Source organism: Nycticebus coucang, chromosome 7, assembly GCF_027406575.1.
Source record: "Nycticebus coucang isolate mNycCou1 chromosome 7, mNycCou1.pri, whole genome shotgun sequence".
Lineage (NCBI taxonomy): Eukaryota > Metazoa > Chordata > Mammalia > Primates > Lorisidae > Nycticebus > Nycticebus coucang.
In genome coordinates, this window is record NC_069786.1 from 129,745,584 (window position 1) to 129,765,720 (window position 20,137).

At 48.0% G+C, this 20,137-nt stretch overlaps 1 protein-coding gene across 6 annotated transcripts in view; it reads right to left on the bottom strand.

Annotated features, from left to right (window-relative positions):
- Positions 1-20,137, bottom strand: part of NGEF (neuronal guanine nucleotide exchange factor) — a 118,222-nt gene that overhangs the window by 35,933 nt on the left and 62,152 nt on the right. For 2 of the 6 annotated variants that reach the window (XM_053598318.1, XM_053598319.1), the window contains exon 4: positions 5,200-5,342. In XM_053598318.1, the coding sequence (XP_053454293.1) occupies positions 5,200-5,342 (143 nt within the window). The other 4 variants (XM_053598320.1, XM_053598321.1, XM_053598323.1 and 1 more) reach the window with 4 other exon arrangements.

The window sequence follows — 20,137 nt, forward strand, 5'->3', positions numbered from 1 at the left end:
ATGCTTTCCTCACACACATATGGCAAGCAGCAAGAGCCTAGAACCTGACGTCTACATTCCCACATTGATAGAGATGTCCCAGTTATGTTTCCATATCCCAACAGGGTACTTCCCATGGCCTTAAATGCTTCCGTATTAAAACTCAAGTACGTCCATTTGTGAAATGGGAGCAGCTGCAAATTCTCATTTTGAAGAGGAGGGGGGTGGAATCAGTAGCTCATCAACCTGAAGATTTAAAAGGGAAATATTCCTTTTTTCCTTTTCACAGTTTCAAATATATTTCCCTGACAAATTCTACTTGAAATAAATGCACTTTAGCCTCAAAGGAGATTTGGTGGTTCAGAAGAATCAGAGCAAATGTAGTGTCCCAGGACCCCATGGGATGTCCTGACCTGGGGCAGTCACAAGGGCTCTACACAGGAAGCTGGGGGGTGTGTGTGTGGGGGGCCTGTTGTGGCTGGGAGGGAGCCATCCTGTCTGCTGTGAGGCTGAGAGGAAAGGGGTCTTATCTGCTGTGCCACAGAGGCAGGAGTCTTCCCTGAGGGGGAGACCTCACAGTCAGCCACTCTGGTCTACTGCTTAGAACCCCAGACTGCAGCAGGCCCCCGGAGGGTGAGGAAGGAGGCCTGCCCTGTACCAAGTGGGGGTGGAGGGGAAGAAGCCAAGGGCCAGATTCAGGGGGTGGTTACAAGGCAGAGGACAGCCCCGGGTCATGAATAATACTGAAGTAAACAGCTTGGGAGCGGAGTCAAGGAGGTGAGGAGTGGAGAGTCTTGTGGGGGGTGCCCAGGCACCAGGACGTACTGGTCTGGGTGAGTGCCCAGGGCCCCTTGATGTGGCTGTCTATGAAACAAAGACAATTCTAGAAAGGTCCCACATGGATAAATGTACCATTTGATAAGCACTTGCTCATTTTTTATTTTTGTCTTTTATCTACTCAGGACAGTACTTCAAGCACTTGCTCTTACAATGCAGTACAAATATTAGCTATTAGTCCTTTACCTAATTGTTAAACATATCTAAGCAGTAAAAAAAAAGGAAAAATAGAAAAACAGGCTACCTTTGAAATCCTGAATGTGGCTGGATAAGTTATATTTAACGAGCAGGAATCTAATAAGTCCAGCCTGTGGATTAAATTAGTTGGCTTCCGATGCTCCATAACTCTAAATTGGAAAGCCTTTATACCAAGGCAAGCGCTACCTTCAAAACCTTAAGAGCCTGTGTGTTTCTAATGATGTAATCTAGCTGGATACAATATGGTGTTAACTTGACAAAGGAATCACAAAGAAAATAAAACCCCATGCAACCCAGATCAAAGATCTAGAAACACAAGTCTAACATCAGTTCAATAATGAGGGTGAGATCTAATAACTGCTGCAAACACTGAGCTGATTATCATCCTTCAAGTCTGATGCTGTTTACAGAGGTTTAAAGACCAGCTGTCCCGGTTTGACTTGGATTCACTTTTCAATGCCTAGTACTCACATAGTAGGTGCTCAGATACTTATTGAATACCCCACCTCCCAGAAGTGTCTGAAGCCACTTCAGAAGTGTTGGCATATTTCTGAGGCTTCAAAAATATGTCGTAAGTCAGCAAATCATGGGTAAATACTATCTTGAACATCTCACTGGGATACATATGCTGGAATGAGACAAAAATATTGGCCATGTGGGTAGCTGGGTTGAAAATAATATTTCTGGAAACACATTGTGGCAGACATCATTGGCCACTCTCCTCCATCCCTCCCACCCCTGCTTCCTAGTTGGCAGGGAAAGGGTTCCGTTTCCGTGCTGACCCCTTCTGTGCTCGGGCAAATGCGTGAAGGTGGACTGGTCAAAACCTACAACGACAGTTCCCTTCTTCTTGCCAGTTGTGGGTTGAGACATTGGGTTCCCCCAAATTCAAATCTTGCGACCTAATACCTAATGTGACAGTAGTAAGAGATGGGGCCTTGTGATTAAGAGAAGAGGGATCTGCTTTCATGAGTGGGGTTAGTGACACTTCTGCCACGTCTTTGGAGCAGAGTGGGGCAGCTAGATCTGTTGGCATCTTGATTCTGGACTTCCCAGCCTCTAGAACTGTGAGCAATAAATTTCTTTTTTTCTTCCTTTTCTTTCTTTTTTGAGACTGAGTCTCATTTGGTCACCTTCGGTAGAGTACTGTGGCATCTTAGCTCACAGCAACCTCACACTCTTGGGCTCAAGTGATCCTCTTGCCTCATCCTCCCGAGGAGCTGGGACTACAGGCACCCACACAATACCCGGCTATTTTTAGAGACAGAGTCTTGCTCTTGTTCAGTCTGGTCTCGAACTCCTGAGCTCAAGCAATCCACCCACCTCAGCCTCCCAGAATGCTGGAATTGATTTCAGGCATGAGCCACCGCACACAGCCCCGCAATAAATTTCTGTTGTTCGTGAATTACCCAGTGTAAGGTATTTTGTTACAGTGGCAAGAAGAGATTAAGACATTGGCCAAGGAGAGCAAGAGGACATCTTCTAAGGGCCCCGGCAGCCATCTTATGACATAAGGTGCCAATGGAAGGGGGGCGGAGGCAGAGCAGCTGGGGACAGTTGGGCCGACTGAACCAACTCTGGAACTCCCGGCCTCTGGACCTGTTCACTGAGATGAAAGACCTCCGTTGTTCAAGACCACTTCTTGCTAGATAGTATGTGACTTGCGGCCAAAGACTCTCAACGTAAGAAATTTTAGAATTTTCTTAAAACTTTATACTGTTATTCTGAGGTGTTCAGAATATGAATTTAGATACCAATTTTCTTGGAGTTACTGTGGTTACAAAGAGTTATCTGACACACTGTGTAACCACTTCTCATAACCTTTTCTTTACTTGCCTTAAATTCAGATTATAATACAAATAAGGAACTATATGTCTGACTAAATGTCTATACTCAATGTACTGTTCATATAATGAGTGTTTTCCTATTTTATATTTTGTGCGTTCAGTAAGCACAACTTCATGTGTCTTTACCTATAAAATCCTGCACTTGGTATTATATCCAAGTGGAGCTAGAAGGCTCAGCACCCATATCTCCTAATCACAGTGACCTGTGCCAGGCTGTGTGGGCTGCCCAGAAGGGGGAAGAAGCCCCCAGCTCCTCTTGCTGAAGCCCCCTGAGTCATTCAAACTCTGTGTTTTAGAAGAGAATCGATTTGAATTGTTCAAATAGAAACTTCTAAAAGGCAAAGAATTCATTTATTATTTAGGGAGCATCACCTGTGTGTTGAGCATTATGTAAGGTTCTAGACACAACAGTGGCACACACCAACATATACTCACACACATGTAGGTGAATCTAGTCACAGGGTCTCAGAGTCTATCATCTACTAGGGACCAGGGCCACCGCCAACTGTAATGACAGTTGACACCACATCACACACAGTTTTGACACCTAATAATTTTGTCTGGCCTTGGTAGGAGCCTTGCAATATCCAACACTGGGGTCTATAAAATGCCCACAAATTCTTCCCACTTTCTCTTCCCCTGAAGTAGACTGTGTCTTTAGGAACCCGCCATCCTTTCCTGATACCTGGCAAAGAGCGACTGGACCCCCAGAGCTGAAGGCAGCTAGGCTGCTGCAGAGATCTGCTTAGCATAGACCTCGTCTATTACCAAGGGTGAGATGCAGGTGGGCTGCCTTGTGCTGTGGTTAAGCACATCTGTTGAGCCAGGAAAAGACAGTCACTGTGACACCAGCAGATACTGGCAGAGGTCATGGGGACAGAATCAGAATGTGAGAGTCTCTCCTGCTTACCAGAGGAAAGAAATAGAGACCCCAAGGAACGGGTACTAGAAAGCAGGGCCCGGACTGCAGGCTTTGAGCTTATGCCACTGGCCCGACTGAAAGGCAGTTCCACACACCCATAACAGAGATGGGAGGCGGCAGCACAAATCTCTCCCCCAGCCTAGGTGTCTTTCCAACCATGGCACTGATCTTAGCCAAAGAGAAACCCCTTTGAGAGGGTGTAGGTCCACGTTTCCGGTGTGAGGGGCAGAAGCAGAGGTGGCTGTCCTCACTGTGAGGGGTGATAAAGGGTTTTTTCAGGAGCCTTTGTTGTAAAGCCAGGATTTCCTGATTCGCCTGGGTTTTAGATCAGCTCCTCTTCACTGCCCCAGCGAACAAAGGGAAGAGCTGCTACCCTGGGCTGGCACTCAGGAGGGGACCCACTGGGAACAAAATTCCTGGAGTCAGCGCAGCTCAGCAGCAGAACTGCGCAGTGTGCCACTGCTCCAGCCCTGACTCCCAGTCGCCCTCTCAGCTCCTCTAGGGGCCCTGCAGGAGGAGTCTCCCAACACTGGGGCTCCTATGGCCAAGGAAGCTCCACTCCCCCTGTAGACACTTGGGTCTGTCCAAGCCTTTGGGATGGAGGACAATAATTATATACTTAGGGGAGAAATTTTCCAAATGTAGAATTTTAATTTAATGAATAGACTGTCAGCTGCTCTGACAAACAACAGAGAATAATAAGATTTCTAAGCAGCCGTTACCATTTTCAGAATAAGGGAACACATATTATCTGTTCCCTGGTCCCAGTGACGACACGAAGACTAGCTTGATGTCACTAGAAATTTTTTTTTAATGTATGTGCTGGAATTGCTGTGATGTGGTTCAATGCACTTTCCGTATTCACAGCACTACGGCTGCCTCTGTGCAGGAGCTGGGCACACAGAGGCTGAGCCTCGTTTCCGGAGACCTATCAGGGATCCTGCTTTCTTTCTACTTTACCCTTCTTTCTTCCGAGTAAAGTCCGCCACCACCTCCTCTTCCCAGACCCCTCTCTCCAGCTCCAGCCCTGCCTCCCAGCTGCCAGTCTGGCCAACAGGTCTCCAGCCCTTCCCTGGTGGGGCTAATGGAGTCCCCCCTGAACAGCCCAGCAGCTGGGTTCCACACCTTCCTCTGGTAGAAGTGACAGGGGGAACAGAGCCCCTTCCCCAAGAAAAGGGCTAGGCAGGTGGACCTTTCTGGAGAGTGGGACAGACATCTAATGCTAAAGCCCAGTTGTACATCGCTAGGAAAAGGTGGCAGTTTTGCCTGTGGAACCATTTAGAACCAATGTGCCACAAACGTTCCTTGTCCACATCAGCTGCCTTCCTTCACCAGGCATACCACGAGCAGAGGGAACCCCACAGTCCTCCAGGAACCCAAGTTCCCAACGGAAGCCCCGTGCCACAAGACACCCACCTATTTGTTCAATGAGGTTTCTCCAGGAGTCCGCGGGAATGGGATGGATCATCTGCAGGGCCTCGGTGAGAGTGGTGGGGCTGTCGGCCAGGGCCGGGTACTCGTCGGGCGTGGCCCCATTTCCCAGGGTGGAGGAAGACTGGCTGTCAGAGAGGAAGGAGGGCCAGGGGCTGGTTATTTTTAAGGAACGACAGACTTTAGCCGGCTGGCGAGGGGCGTGCCCACCAGCCGCTGCTGGCCAGCCGGACTCTGCCCGCAGCTACCGCCCCTCCCGACCGGGCGGGCCCCTCAGGTCCTTTCTGTCACCGCACCAGGGCGCGACGGGGTGATTCATTCCTAACACCAGCCCGCCCAAACCATCATGTTTTTGGAGCTCGCGGACAGGCGTCGGAAACTTGGCGCGCCCTGCCCGCTTCGCGGCGCCTACCCGCCGGCCCGACGGGCCCCACGGTGAGGAGGCCACTCTGTGTCCCTCGCCGTCACACCGCCCCAGTCCCCTTTGGAGCCCCAATCCTCGCGTCCCAGGGCCACGCGGCGCGGAGGAGGGGAGCCGCGCGCTGGACGCGCACATCCAGAGCGCCCGATCAAGGGGGCGGGAGGCGACCCGAGGCAGCGACCCGAGGCAGCGACCCAGGTGGCCGCGGCCCAGGTGGGGATCAGCACCCACCGGGCGGGGTGAGGGCCGGACAGAGTCCAGGGCTGGGAGTGGGGGCGGCTGGGACCCGCGGGCGGGGGACTGGGGTTGGGCCGCGCAGGTCTGTGCCCATGGCTCGGGGCGCAAACTGGAAGGAGGCACCTGGGGACCGCCGCCGGTGCTCACCTGCCGGGCAGGTGTCCCGCCGCCGAGTCGCGCGTGTCGCTCTCGGAGGTGGAACTGTCGTGGTCCACAGCGCAGGCGGCGCTGAAGGCTGCGGCCAGCAGCTCCATCGGGTCGACGGCGGGGCAGGCGCAGAGGTCGGGTCGGGGGCCACGCTGGGGCCGGGGACAGGGCTGCGGGCGACGAGCGGGCGCTGGAGCCGGGTCGCAGCGCCAGCCGCTAGAGCCCGAGCTGCTGCCACCGCCGCCGCTGCCGAGCGCTCCCGCGGGCGGGCGCGCGCCCGGAGGCTCCCGGCGTTGCCACGGCAACCGGGGAGGCGGGAGGGGCGCCGCGGCGGGGGCGAGGCCGGGCGGCGGCGGGGCGGGGGCGCCGCGGCTGGGCGCGACCCGGTCCCTCGGGCGCCCGCTGCGGGCCGGGACCTCCGGCCGCCTGCGCCTTCCCCGCCGCCGCTGCGCCCGGGCCGGGAGAGCGACAGGGCTGAGCCGGGACCCGCGAGCCGCGCCTGGCCTGCCCGCCCCCTCCTCGCGGTGGGGCCTGCAGGCTGAGCTCCGCGGGCCGCGCTGGACCGCGCGGACGAGGTCACGCTCCGCTTTGCCACCCCCAGGTGCTCTCTGCTGTCTCCCGCGGGGATGCGGCTCTGAGATCCCTCTCTGCAGCCCCGAGGCCTCCCAGCTGGAGGTGCCTCCTTCTCTATTCAAGGCAGAGACCAAGGTCTCAGAGGACCCCTGCACGCCCGCTCCTGACCCTTACGGCGGGGAAAGGGCCACCCCGGCAAGTCCGTCCGCAAGACCAGCGCCCTCGGCTACGCGTGACCGGGATGGGTTTAGGGGAACGAGAGGGGGAGAAATCAAGTACCCGAAAATTCCGCCCGAGTTCCCTGCCGGATCGCACTGATTCTTGGAATCTGCGCCTGGTGTTAGGTAGTTGAGTTCGATGGATCGAGAGCGCAAAAGAGAGCGAAGAGGGCGAATGAAAGTGAGAAGCAGGTGAATGCCCGCTGGGCGAGGACAAATGTTCCCAAAGGTGGGCGTGGGCGAGCAAGCCGCCCCGGGCTCGGCGAAAGGCCGTCCGCTCCCGGGCTTCCATCCTGCGGGACAGCTGACACTCGGCCTGGTGTCCTCCGGAGGTCAGCCGGCTCACAGGGCGCTCTGGCTACAGCGCCCGCGTCCGCGGCCAGGGCCAGTTCCTGCGCTTAGGGCCCCGGGCTACCCGAAGGGTGCCGGGTGGAGAACTGGACAGGTTCCCCCCCACTTCCCACCCACGGGGCATTTGTTTAAATTAACAAGTTTCGTTTCTTTTAGATGCAAATAATGATGGAAGGGATGCAATTACTTACTAATTGCTTGACTTTAGTGGATTGGTATCCAGCTTTGAACACAGAAGTTGTGATCAAGGATGGTGGGGGCGGGGGGGAGGCCGCGTGGCTTTTGCTTAGAAAGGCGAAATTCCTCTTTCCAGAGTTCAGGAAGATCCTGGCAGAGTGCACGCCGTTCCACCTCGCTTCTAGCCCCAGCTCTGACTCTAGAAAAGGGTGCTCAGGTTGACTGAGATCAGTTCCTAAAGCTTCCACTTAGCCCTGGCCTGATCTCATTTTGCTCTTGAGGCCTCAGAATATTGGCCGCCACCACTTGCTCTACCCTTTCCTAACCGAGCCTCCCTTCCTTGACTCTCTGTCACTGCACGGGTGTCTCCAGGCAGCCCTGTTCTCATGCTCGGCATTTTAACCCACCACTGGCCATCTCCACCTGGACATCGCCTGTCTTAGTCTGTTCAGGCTGCTGTAGAAATACATAGACTGGGCAGTGCATAAACAACAGACATTTATTTCTCACAGTATTGGAGGCTGCAAATTTCTTCTAGGTCTGGGGAGGGCCCTCTGCCAGACTGCAGACTGCCGGCTTCTCATTGCAGCCTTTCGAGGGAAAGAAAGGGGAAGAGCTGGGGAGGGGGGTGTCTTTCATAAGGGCACTAATCCCATTCATGAGGGCTCCACCCTCATGACCATGACCTAATCACCCCCCAAAGCCCCACCTTCTAAATACCATCACCTTAAGGGTTAGGATTTCAACATATGAATGGGCGGGGGGCACAAACATGGAGTCTCTAGCATTCTATTCTTGCCCCCCCCAATTCATCTCCTTCTTACATACAAAATACTTCATTTACCCCAATGACCAAAAAGTCTTCACTTGTTCCAGCATCAACTCTAAAGCCTGAAGTCCAAAGACTGATCTAAGTATCATCCAAATCAGATATGTGGTATGAGTGAGACCCAAGCTGTGATTTATCCTGATGCAAAATTCCCCTCTAACTGTAAACCTGTGAAACCAAGAAAGTTCTGTGCTTCCAAAATACAATGGTGGGATGGGCAGAGGATGGACATACCCATTCCATAAGGGAGAAATAGGAAAGAAGAAAGAGGTGACAAGTCCCGAGTAAGTCCAAAACCTAGCAAGGCAAATTCCGTGAGATCTCAATTTGAGAATAATCCTCTCTGGTTTGAGTCTCTGCCTTGCATACCTACTGGCGGGGGGTGGTTCCACCTTCAGAGCCCACTTAGATGGTGATACCCTCCCTAGAGCTTGGTGGTGCACTGCCTACTCCGTGGCTCTGTGTGGTGGCCCCACCCATACCATGGTTCTCTGTGGTGACCCCTATTGTGTCTCTCTGTCAGGATGGGGTCTAGCCTTTTGCCTTCACGGTGGAGGCAGCCCTGTCCCCCGGCCTGGGCATTCTGGCCTATGGTGGGAGTGTCCTGCCTTGACTTTTGGGTCATTCTTCTTTTGTCTTAAAGAGTAGTATATGTTCACAGCCAAATAGTTCTCCGGTCCGGCCTGGAGGGTGTGAGAAGCCCACCAGCCTTCCTCCCTCATTTTCTCTGTGTCCTCAGTCACAGCTGGCACCAGCCCACTCTAGACGTGGCTTTTGTTGAGATGGTTAAGTGTGTTGTTCACACCATGTTCATCTCCTTTTCAAATGGTCAGTCCATCACTCCCTGAGTGTCCTCTTCCAAACATGTTTTCTCATATTTTATAACATGGAAAGGCTCAGAATTTTCCAAATCTTTAAGTCCTTTTTTGTTTAACAGTTCCTTCTTCACACCATTTCTGTCCTCTTGAACTTTACTACAAGTCAGGAAGAACCAAGCCCTCCATTCCTTCAACACTTTGCACAGAAATTCACTCAGCTAAATATCCAATTTTTACCTTACAAAAAACACTGGAATGAGTGGACCTTCCAGCCAATTTCTTTGGCTGGAAGTGCTCAATCACATATGCCTTGGAGGTCTCATCGGAATGGCCTTTCCAACCCCTGTTTCTGCCATCCATCTGTCCGTGATTGCTTAGGTGTTAGGAGAAGGCAGCTTCCTTGATGGCTCTCCTCTGTTCTTCCTGAGCTCTCCCCAGAATCACCTTTGAAAGCCCCACTTATGGCCATCTCGGCCTTCTCTGGCATGTGCCTCAAAACTGCTACCTCCACCATCTACCAGAGACACTTTGGCGTCTTTAGGTTTGTATATTCAGCAGCACCTTTACCTCATAGCACCAATTTCTATCTTAGTTTGTGCCTTAGTCTGTGCCTTACAAACAACAGAAATTTATTTCTCCCAGCTCTGGAGGCTGGAGTCGGAGGCCAGAGTGCCAGAGCTGTCTGGTTCTGGGGTGGGGGGGCCCTCTGCTGGGTGCAGATTATGGCTTTCTCTTTGTAGCTTCCTGCTGTAGAAATGGGCTGAGCGCTCTCTGGGGTCTCCAGTAAAGGACACCCATCACATTTTTGAGGACTCTACCCTCTCCACCTAATCTCTCAAAGGCTCTACCTACCTTCTAATTAATACCTTGGGGCAAAAATTTCAACATATGAATGGGGGGGGGTGGACATTCAGTCTACATCCTTCCCCTAAACAACTAAAACTCAGTGTCTAGCAGGGCACTCACCACCCCCGCCCCCGATGCCAACCAGGAGGCCAGTTGCAACCTGGGAGCTGGCATTGACTTCTGTACCTCCTGTCAGCCCATGTGCTGATGGCCCTCTGAGCTCCCTGAGTCTCCAAAGTCCCTCAAAGCAGCCTCCCCTCCTTTGGTAGCTGGGCCCAGTCAGTCCATGCTTCTCTCTGCCCCCTTTCTATACCAGGGGTCTGATTCTGTCCCTCATTTGCTTAAGCGCCTGGATAGGAATCCTGTCACCTGAGGGTAAAGCCCAGCCTCCTTTCCCCATGACAGTGTCTGCACTGGGGGCAGGGGACACTGTCCTCCCCAATGATTCTAGGCTTTGGCCTCTCCATACTTTTCTAGAGTCTGGGCATTTCCAAGAGCTATTCCCTCCCCTGGGACTCTGTTCCCCCTGGAGAAATCCTCCCTTGCAGGTTGAGGCGCGCTGGGGTGTTCCCACCAGGTCCTTCCTCTGTCTAACCAGCAGTCGCTGCCTGGCACTGTGATGTCCTGTGAACAGAGCATCCTCACTTAAGCCTCATCTTCCCTCAGGTCTGGGGAAGAGCATTCCGGAGCCAGCACGGAGGCCCCCGGTCTGCCTGGCTTCGCCCTCCCTGGCACTTGCTGTAGCACTTATTGGAAACTGCTACTTTCACACTCTGCTGCACCAAAGAGAAAGATTCACTTAAAACAAATCAGAAAATATTAAAGTGAAATTACATATATTAGGATGAGCACAATAAAAATCTTCCAATTTAAAAATAAGCTAAAAATATCTTCCTAATTATAAAGTCAGTTTAGAAAGTCACTGAGTTCTGAGCCATGTAATCTTAAGCTAAGTTCCACATGTTCTATTTTCTATCATATTTAGTGCTTATTAGGCAGGCTGCTATTAACATCTCTTCTTACCTGATATTTTGCTCTGGATCATTCACAAAATAAAGTACTGAAAAATATTCCAAATTTTTATACCTGATTGGCACCTAGTAACTGCCCTATAAATATATGTGAATGATAATGGTATTTTTTTTAAGAATTAGTTATTTTAGGGTATTTTATCTAGACATTATTTATTTCTTCCTTTGAGTTAGTTATAAGAATTAACTATTGGAAGCAAAGTGGATTTAGAGCTCTTATTTATGTTCATAAAATTTTTCCTGACCTTGAGGGAAAATTTCTGGAAGTGGAAGGAAGTTTAGAGGTGACCTGGCTATTTTACAGAAGAAACAAGACCAGAGTGTGAAATAAGGAGCCAGAGATCACAGAGTATATTATAGGAAGTCAAGAGTGACTTTTTTGCCTCTAAAAAATAGTTGAGCTTTGTGGCGGGCACCTGTAGTCTCAGCTACTTGGGAGGTTAAGGCAAGAGAATCGCTTAAGCCCAAGTGGTTGTGGTTGCTGTGAGCTGGGACGCCACAACTCTCTACCAAGGGTGACAAAGTGAGACTCTGTATCGGGAAAAAAAAAGAGTAACTTTTATGGAATAAAGTACCGTAAATTTCTATTCTCTTATTCTATTTTCAGGGGACACTGTCCTCCCCAATGATTCTAGGCTTTGGCCTCTCCATACTTTTCTAGGTCTGGGCATTTCTGAGAGCTGTTTCATTATCATATTACACATGATATGTCACCAGACTACAATTAAATGTGACAAAATATTTGTATTGTTAAATCTAGTAAGAAATGCCTTGAATTTTCTCCATCATCCCTTTTTTTGGTAGTGAGAAGACATTTTCAAATACACAGAGGGTGCTAAAAAAATAATATATATGAAATATATATACACATATATATTCATTTTAAGAAAAGAGAAACTGTATTAAATTTTAATATCAGAAATTTACAGAAACATGTGCTTGATAGCTTTTATTTAATTGTATCTTTGAAATCCATAAATATAGTAGTTTATTTGTGTCACTCTCAAGACTTTTTTCTTGCTTTCGAAATCAGCAAATTCAATCCACTTAAGCAGAACCAGCAGTCAGTCCTTTCAGAAGGCTAACCCTCCAAGAAAGTTAGGAAAAGGACAAGCTGTGTGCTTGGGAAGCCACCACCTGGCTCACTGTAGTCCAAGAAATCCAGGAATCCTGCAATTATTTTACTGGAGAGGTAAAGGTGGAGATTTTTCTTTTCTTTTCATGTTCAGGATTGTAACATGTTATGGAGATAATGTAAAAACAAAATCTGTCTAGCCTGTTGTAGTAAGGCACAAATCTTACCCAGAAAGAGGTCTGGCTTTTGCTGTAGGCTCCTGGGAGGTGATCTCTAAACTGTTTTCATGTCTGAAAGAGTGTCTGTCCTTATGCAACAGGTTTGGGCCACACCAGATAGGATGGGGGCTTTAGCTCACATGGGGGCTTTAGTTCAACTCCTAGAGGGGATGAAGAGTGAGATTAGCCATCTGGGCAATCAACCCTGTCTATGGGACTAAGCCCCAATAAAAACTCTGGACTCAGGTGGGCTTCTCTGGTTGACAATACTCCATGACCATTGTCATGCACTGCTGCTGGAAAAGTTATCTCTCTGTGATTCCTGGGGAGACCACTGGGAGCTTCACATGCAGAAATTTTCTGGACTTTGCTCCAAGCACCTTTTCCCTTGGTTGATTAAAATCCGTACCCTTTCCCCATAATAAATGGTAACTGTGAGTTTAACCATTTTCAGTGAATGCTGTGAGTCCTTCTAGCAAATTATTAAAATTGAGAGTATACTTGGGGACCCCCACACTCTGAAACTGGGGTCAGAGGTGCGAGTGGTCTTGTGGACTGCCCCCTAACCTTGCAAATATCTAGTATGATCTGCACGATGATCACTTTCCTCTAGCGGCCACCCTTTCTCTGATCTCCTTTTCTCCCCTGAATCTGTCCTAAACACAGCTGCCATGTTAATCTTCCTCAAAAACATCTGATTCTTCACATCTGTTATCCTGAGTGACTCCCCAGTACCTTGTTAGTGAACCATTGCTCAAAGAAGACCAGGCTGGGGTGGCCCAGATGAAAGCTGGGTCACTCCTGACAGCCCCCAGGGCTTTGCCCTTTGCTGTGTTAGCACAAATCTGTTCTCACCTGCTGGCATGGTTTCTGCCCCCAGGGGACCTGAGCTTGCTGGGGGCAGCTGTGAAGATGTCATTGATCTCTGTAGGCAACACCTCCAGGACTCATTGGAAGAGAGCTGGTACAGTATGTCAACGGAGGGAAATTGGCAGGCTCCATGCTGCATGCCGCACATCGTGGGTTTAAGTCTTCTGCAGTCGCTGAGTAGACCACTGGCGTCCTCTTAGCCTTACACTTTTTTTTTTAATGGGGTCTGACTTTTTCTTTTTCTTTTTTTTTTTTTTAGAGAGACAGAGTCTCACTTTATCACCCTCGGTAGAGTGCTGTGGTGTCACAGCTCACAGCAACCTCCAACTCCTGAGCTTAGGCAATTCTCTTGCCTCAGCCTCCTGAGTAGCTGGGACTCCAGGTGCCCACCACAATGCCTGGCTATTTTTTGCTGCATTTTAGGCGGGGCCTAGTTTGAACCCTCCACCTTCTGTACATGGGGGCCAGTGCCCTACCCACTGAGCCACAGGTGCTGCCCTGGGGTCTGACTTTATTTTGAAATACTTTACACTTACAGAAAAGTGATTTAAGTTGTAAACTTTATCCAACTTCTGTTGATAAATATTACATAGCATATTTACCAAGACCAGGAAATTAACATGGATAACATAGTATTGACTAAACTGCAGACGGGACTAGAATTTTGCTAGTTTTCCCACCAATGTCCTTTTTCTGGTCCAGGATCCCACACTGCACTCAGTTGTTATACCTCCCTCGTCTCTTCCAGAGTGTGGTGATTCCTCCATCTTTTCTTGTTTTCCATGCCCTTGGCACTTGTGAAGAGTCAGTACGTAGAAGGTCCCCGATGGGGGCCTGCTGATGCCCTTCTCATGATGAGATCTGGATTACCGGCATCTCGTCTTGCTCCTCTTGGTCGGTGAGGATCCTTCAACCCACCTCTTTGGAAACCAGCAGGTCATGGCTTCGGGATTGGTGCCTCGAGCTTGGGGGAGGTAGTTGTGATCTTCCTTGGTAAATTCCAAAAACCCTTAAAGCTGGATTCAGTGTTTTGGGGAAGGGAGGAGGATTTTGCTTTGTTTCTGCTCCTTTCTGACGGGTGGTTATGGTGGGGACCACTGTGATTTTGGTTAAATAGGGGAAAGGCCAGAGGGATGAGGAGACATACGCAAGCTCTTGTCTGATTAGGAGACACGGTAGCACTGGAAGGTTTCGGTGATTGTGGGAAGCAGGCCCAGAGTCCTAGGGCTTGCTTGCTGAACTGGGATATTGCCATGCTGACTGCATTTTCTGAATCAAAAATAGATGGCCAAGAATTTTGCTTCTGCCAGTGAAATGTTGGAATTTCCAATGCATTTTGATGATTTTGATGGTTCATGTGACCTTAGCAGTGTCTTTAAAAGGCTGGAACAAATGGTAGCCGTACCTTCAATTCTGAGACGCAGACTATTATATAGTCTTGCCGGGAATCCATTTCCCCAAAAGACTCCCCTAAATAACTCACAGATAAGAAGCTACAATGGTTATGTGTTTATCTGAAACTATGGAAAACGAGGGAGGCCCTAAGACATGAGTTTCTCTGGAATATTTCTAAGCAAGGAACCTGGGGTATACAGGGTCTGGCGCTTGGGTGATGTCATGGGCTTTTGACCAACAGGAGCATCCTGAAGCAGGGGGTGCTAAGGAGTAAATACTGTAATTTCCAAGATAATGCTGAGGATGAAATTTGGAGTAAATAAGTTTAGAAGCTGCCTAGGTGTGCATAATTTACAGTTTAGGTTATGGCCATGGGGGCTTATATATATATATATATATATATATATATGTATATCATTTGAGACATAATCTATCACCCTACATAGAGTGCCATGGCATCATCAAGCTCACAGCAACTATGAGCAACTATTTGCTTCAGCTATGTAAGGCCAGTGTTTTCTGTTTAGTAGAGATGGCATCTCAATCCTGCTTAGGCTCTTCTGGAACTCCTGTGCTCAAGCAATCCACCCTCTTCAGCTAGAGGCAAGGATTGTAGATGTGAGCCATTGTACCCCACTGGCTTATATATTCTTTTTTTGGGGGGGACAGAGTCTCGCTATGTCACCCTACGTAGAGTGCCATAGAGTCACAGCTCACAGCAACCTCGAACTCTTGGGCTTAAGCAATTATCTTTCCTCAGCCTCCCAAGTAGCTGGGACTATAGGCACTCACCACCCAGATGTTTTTCTGTTGCAGTTGTCATTGTTGCTTAGCTGGCCTGGGCTGTGTTCGAACCCACCAGCCTCCTCTGTCTATGTGGCCGGCACTGTAATCACTGTGCTACAGGTGCTGAGCCGGGCTTATATAATCTTAATGAGAACTCAGACTATAAAGGAACAAATCATCCCATTTCCTTCCATTCAGATTTATTCCCTTTGAATCACCTTACAAACTATGTAGTTAATTTAATTTAGTCCTATATTAGTGAGAGCACTTAGTAAACTATACAAATAGACCATGGGCTGGGGGTGGCGGCTCACACCTTAATCCTCGCACTTTGTGAGGCCGAGGCAGGAGGATTGCTTGAGGTCAGGAGTTCCAGACCAGCCTGAGCAAGAGTAGACCCTGTCTTTTTGAAAAATAGGAAAAATATCTGGGTCTGGTAGGCACCTGTAGTCCTAGCTACTCAGGAGTTAGGCAGGAGAATCGTTTGAGCCCTGGAGTTTGAGGTTGCAGTGAGCTATGATGACATCATTGTTTTCTAGTCTGGGAGACAGAGCAAGACCCTGTCTCAAAGAAAAAGAGAGAGAGAGAGGAAATAAAAGAAAAAGAAAGTGATGTTGGGGCGGCGCCTGTGGCTCAGTTGGTAAGGCGCCAACCCCATATACTGAGGGTAGCGGGTTCAAACCCGGTCCTGGGCAAACTGCAACAAAAAATAGCTGGGCATTGTGGCAGGCGCCTGTAGTCCCAGCTACTCGGGAGGCTGAGGCAAGAGAATCGCCTAAGCCCAAGAGCTGGAGGTTGCTGTGAGCTGTGATGCCACGACACTCTACTGAGGGCAACTAAGTGAGATTCTGTCTCAAAATAAATAAATTAATAAATAAATAAAATAAACAAACACTGGACACTTAGGCCAAGGGTGGTGGGTTCAAACGTGGTCCCAGCCAAACTGCAACAAAAGATAGCTGGGTGTTGTAGTGGGCGCCTGTAGTCCCAGCTACTCTGGAGGCTGAAGGCAAGAGAATCGCTTAAGTCCAGGAGTTGGAAATTGCTGTGAGCTGTGTGACACCACAGCACTCTACTGAGGGCCACAAAGTAAGACTCTGTCTCTACAAAAAAAAAAAAGAAAGTGATATTATTATTTAAGTAGTCTACATTTAGTGATAAAGTAAGCTCACTATTGTAACGGAGAATGTGCCACCTAACCATTAACCAAAGGCAGCAAAACCGTTTACAGTCAGGAACAGTCCATACATAAAGTGGACTTGAAGGAATAGCATACAGTTAAGAACAGTAATAATGAAAAGTTATGCAGACATTGTTCCTTTGAAATTACAAATAACTGGATTTTAGAGACATATTCTCCACAACAAACAGCAAGTGCTACTACACAGTACAATAACTGTTCATTTCCTACAGAAACATTATCAGCCACCTCCATCCTCATATCCTATAGAAAGAATAATTTTTTCTGAGTTACCAGGACCAATTGTTCAAGGATTTAGGTTCTTGTGAAATAATCAGTATGCTTTGGTAGACATGGGTCCCTTTGGGGGAAATGTAAGGGACACAGGTGCAGTGTATCACCGAACTGCTCTGTGCCAAGTCCTTGACTCCCCATTGTAATGTTGACAAAACACTTTTCTTCCCAAGAACTCAAAGCTTTTCACGAGTCTTGAGTCTGATAAGGACACTGGGGACAGCAGTACACAAATGAGCACAAAATAATTGAACGTCATCACATTGAAAAAGCAGGCTGTTTTAGGAGCATATCAGAAACACAGCAGTCAGAGAGTTTTAAAAATGAAAAGCTAGTGGTTGCCAAAGCCTGGGAGCTGTCATTTGCCTCTGGGGGAGGGAATTTGAATGGGTATAACCTTTCTGGAGGGCAATCTGATAACACATATCATAAATCTGCGAATCACACTCCTTGGCAGAGAGATTCTACTTCTAGGAAAATATCCTAATGAACTATGAAGAGTCTATGCAAAAAATGAGCTGCGAGAATTGTCTTTATAGTGTTATTTACAACAGTGGAATATTTAATGTCCAAGAATAGAAGATTAACTATTTAAATTATGACATACCGCTCATATGGTGTGCCACATCATTAAAAGTCATTTTAGAGGGATATTTAATAATCTGGAAAGGCATCCATAGTATTTTAAATAAAAAGCAGATTGCAAAATTGGATGGTAGTTTAGTCTTATTTTATTTAAAATAGACTTTTATATATGGAATCTGAAGGCTGCCTATATACTTTTAAAAGGACTAAAGAATGATCACCAGAAATATTTCACAGTACTTGGATCTGGTTAGTTGGATTCGGAGGAAATTTTCCTCCTTTTACTCATCCGTGTTTAAATTTTTTTCTACAATAAATGTGTCACTTATGTAATAAGGGAAAAACAGTTACTTTTAAAAACAACACCAATTCCTTAATGCACATAAATTTAGAGCATGAGTCTAAGCATTCCCATAACCAAGGGGGTCCTTCTCAAGTTGAAAAACAGGGGCTGGGTTGTATTTTGTATTCTCTAGATATACTTGGGGGGAAAATACCTCCATTTATGTCATAAATCTGTCTTGAAAAAGCTCTTCATTTTCTAAAGACTCACGAATTCAGATTTCAGAGTAAATTACTTCTTGGCATCATTAAAACGAAAGCACTTACCTGATACCTAATCTGCCTGGTTATAAAAATAGTCCCTCTTCCAGAAATTGTTTTCCTTTCAGAGACCCACATGGTTAAGTCCTAACCAGGATACTGCCTCCTTCTCAGCTGAAGCCATGGTCCCAGGAGAGGAGTCACGGAAGGAGTCACTACCTCCAGTCACAGGCAGCTCTCCCTGACACCACAAGCCCCTCCCTGCCCTCCTGCATGGCTATATCCCACTTGTACTTGTTCAGGTGTCTCCTCCTCCAGGAAGCCCCCCGATTTTGTCACATAGATGGCTGTATTTGCTCACTCTTACATCTCCTAAAGCACATCACCTGGGCTTCTCTTGAGCCTCTGATCACTCTGTTGGAAGGTTAATTCTCTGTCTACTGGATTGTGCAGAGATGAGAGAGCCTGATTGATCCCCTCCCTCCCCCCATCACCCAGGGGCAGGGCCAGCACATGATGTAACTTGCTTGCTGCAGGAGGTGGGCCTGGAGGAAGCTTGAATGCACATAGACTTTCTTTTGGAATCATCACTGTGCCTGTGACTAAATCACAGCCATAGAAACACCTTGCAGACCTTTCCCCATTTGCCCATAAATCTTTTTTCCTTGCTGCCTCCTTAAGAAGCGAGTGCCCTGTTAACTAAAGTACCATTATTTTCTGAAGGCGAAATCAGTTTACCAGCCGACAAGTGAAATTATTTTTTGTAACCTACTTAGTTCACTCCTCCCCTGAACCGACCAGTTGCTGCTGCTTTTCCTAATGTTGAAGCTGTGTCTCATTTTTTCCATGAAGAGAGGGTTGCATGCTAAATTATTGCTATTTCTAAAATGTTGCTCAGCCTTGGAGTAGCTCTTATTTGTCAGAGTCAGTGGGATCTCTAAAGCTTGTTTCTCCATTTAGCTTCGGCTAAAAAGATGGCCCTTAATAGATCTCTCCTCTTTCCTTTTTTATGGGGATCCTGGAGGAGGGTCTTTAGCTCACCGGAAAACCACGCTTCTATTCAAAATTAGCATTTGTTCTTAAAAAAGAAGGAGACTCTAACCTGTCACCAGCTGAGTGTTTTCTGCAAGAAGTGATGGATTTTTACCAGGAGAAAAGAGAGTCTTCTCCACAGTCATGAGTCAGAAAAATGACAGAACAGAAGGAAAAAATTCCTTCCTGTTGAGGACACCTTAGAACACACCCTGTCCCTTCCTTAAACCAAGTCCCCTGGTCTCAATACTTTATATGATGTGACTCTCCACCCATTGTGTGTTTGTCTTAAAGATGGACTGCTCTGGGGTGGTGCCTGTGGTTCACAGGAGTAGGACGCTGGCCCCATGTACCGGAGGTGGCAGGTTCAAACCTGGCCAGGGCCAAAAACTGCAAAAAAAAAAAAAAAAAAGGTGGACTGCTCTGAATGTTCTGGGTTAAAATCCATTGCGATTACCAAACTAAAAATCAGGGGAAACAGGCACTGCATACATGGCTGATTGGAGAAGAAAATTGTCTAACCTCATATGGAATGGAAATTGACAATAATTATAAAACTACACACGCATTTGCCCTTAGAGCCAGCAATTCCAGTTCTGAGAATTCACCCAGAAGACACACACCTTCAAATACGAAGCAAGATTTGCACAAGCTTATTCTCTGGGACATTAGTCTTGAGAGCAGAATACCGGAACATCCTAAGTACCCTTCCCAAGGAGATTGTTTGACTAGACCATCGCATAGTCACACAGTGGAGTACTATGTGCTTGTAGAAATGAGGATGAGGGAGGCGTCTCTCAGCCGAAATGAAGTGATCCCCAGTGTTAAATGCCAGGAGTGAAAGCATCTGTCGCAGGCCACCATGAGCTAACGACGGAAAGAGAAGCCAAACAATCATATACACACTTTTTTTTTCTCTCCAGAAAAGGAAAAGAAGAAAGAGAAACTAATAAAAATGGTTACTTTCAAAGAGGAGGTAGAGGGTAAGAGTGTCTTTTTATAGAGTTTTGACTTATAAACCATATAAATATTTTATATATTCAAGTAATAAAATAAAATCTAAAAGTATGGGCAGTGCCTGTGGCTCAATGAGTAGGGTGCCGACCCCATATACTGATGGTGGCGGGTTCGAACCCAGCCTCGGCCAAACTGCAATAAAAAAATAGCCAGGCGTTGTGGTGGGCACCTGTAGTCCCAGCTACTTGGGAGGCTGAGGCAAGAGGATTGCCTAAGCCCAAGAGCTGGAGGTTGCTGTGATGCCATGGCACTCTACGAGGGCGACAAAGTGAGACTCTGT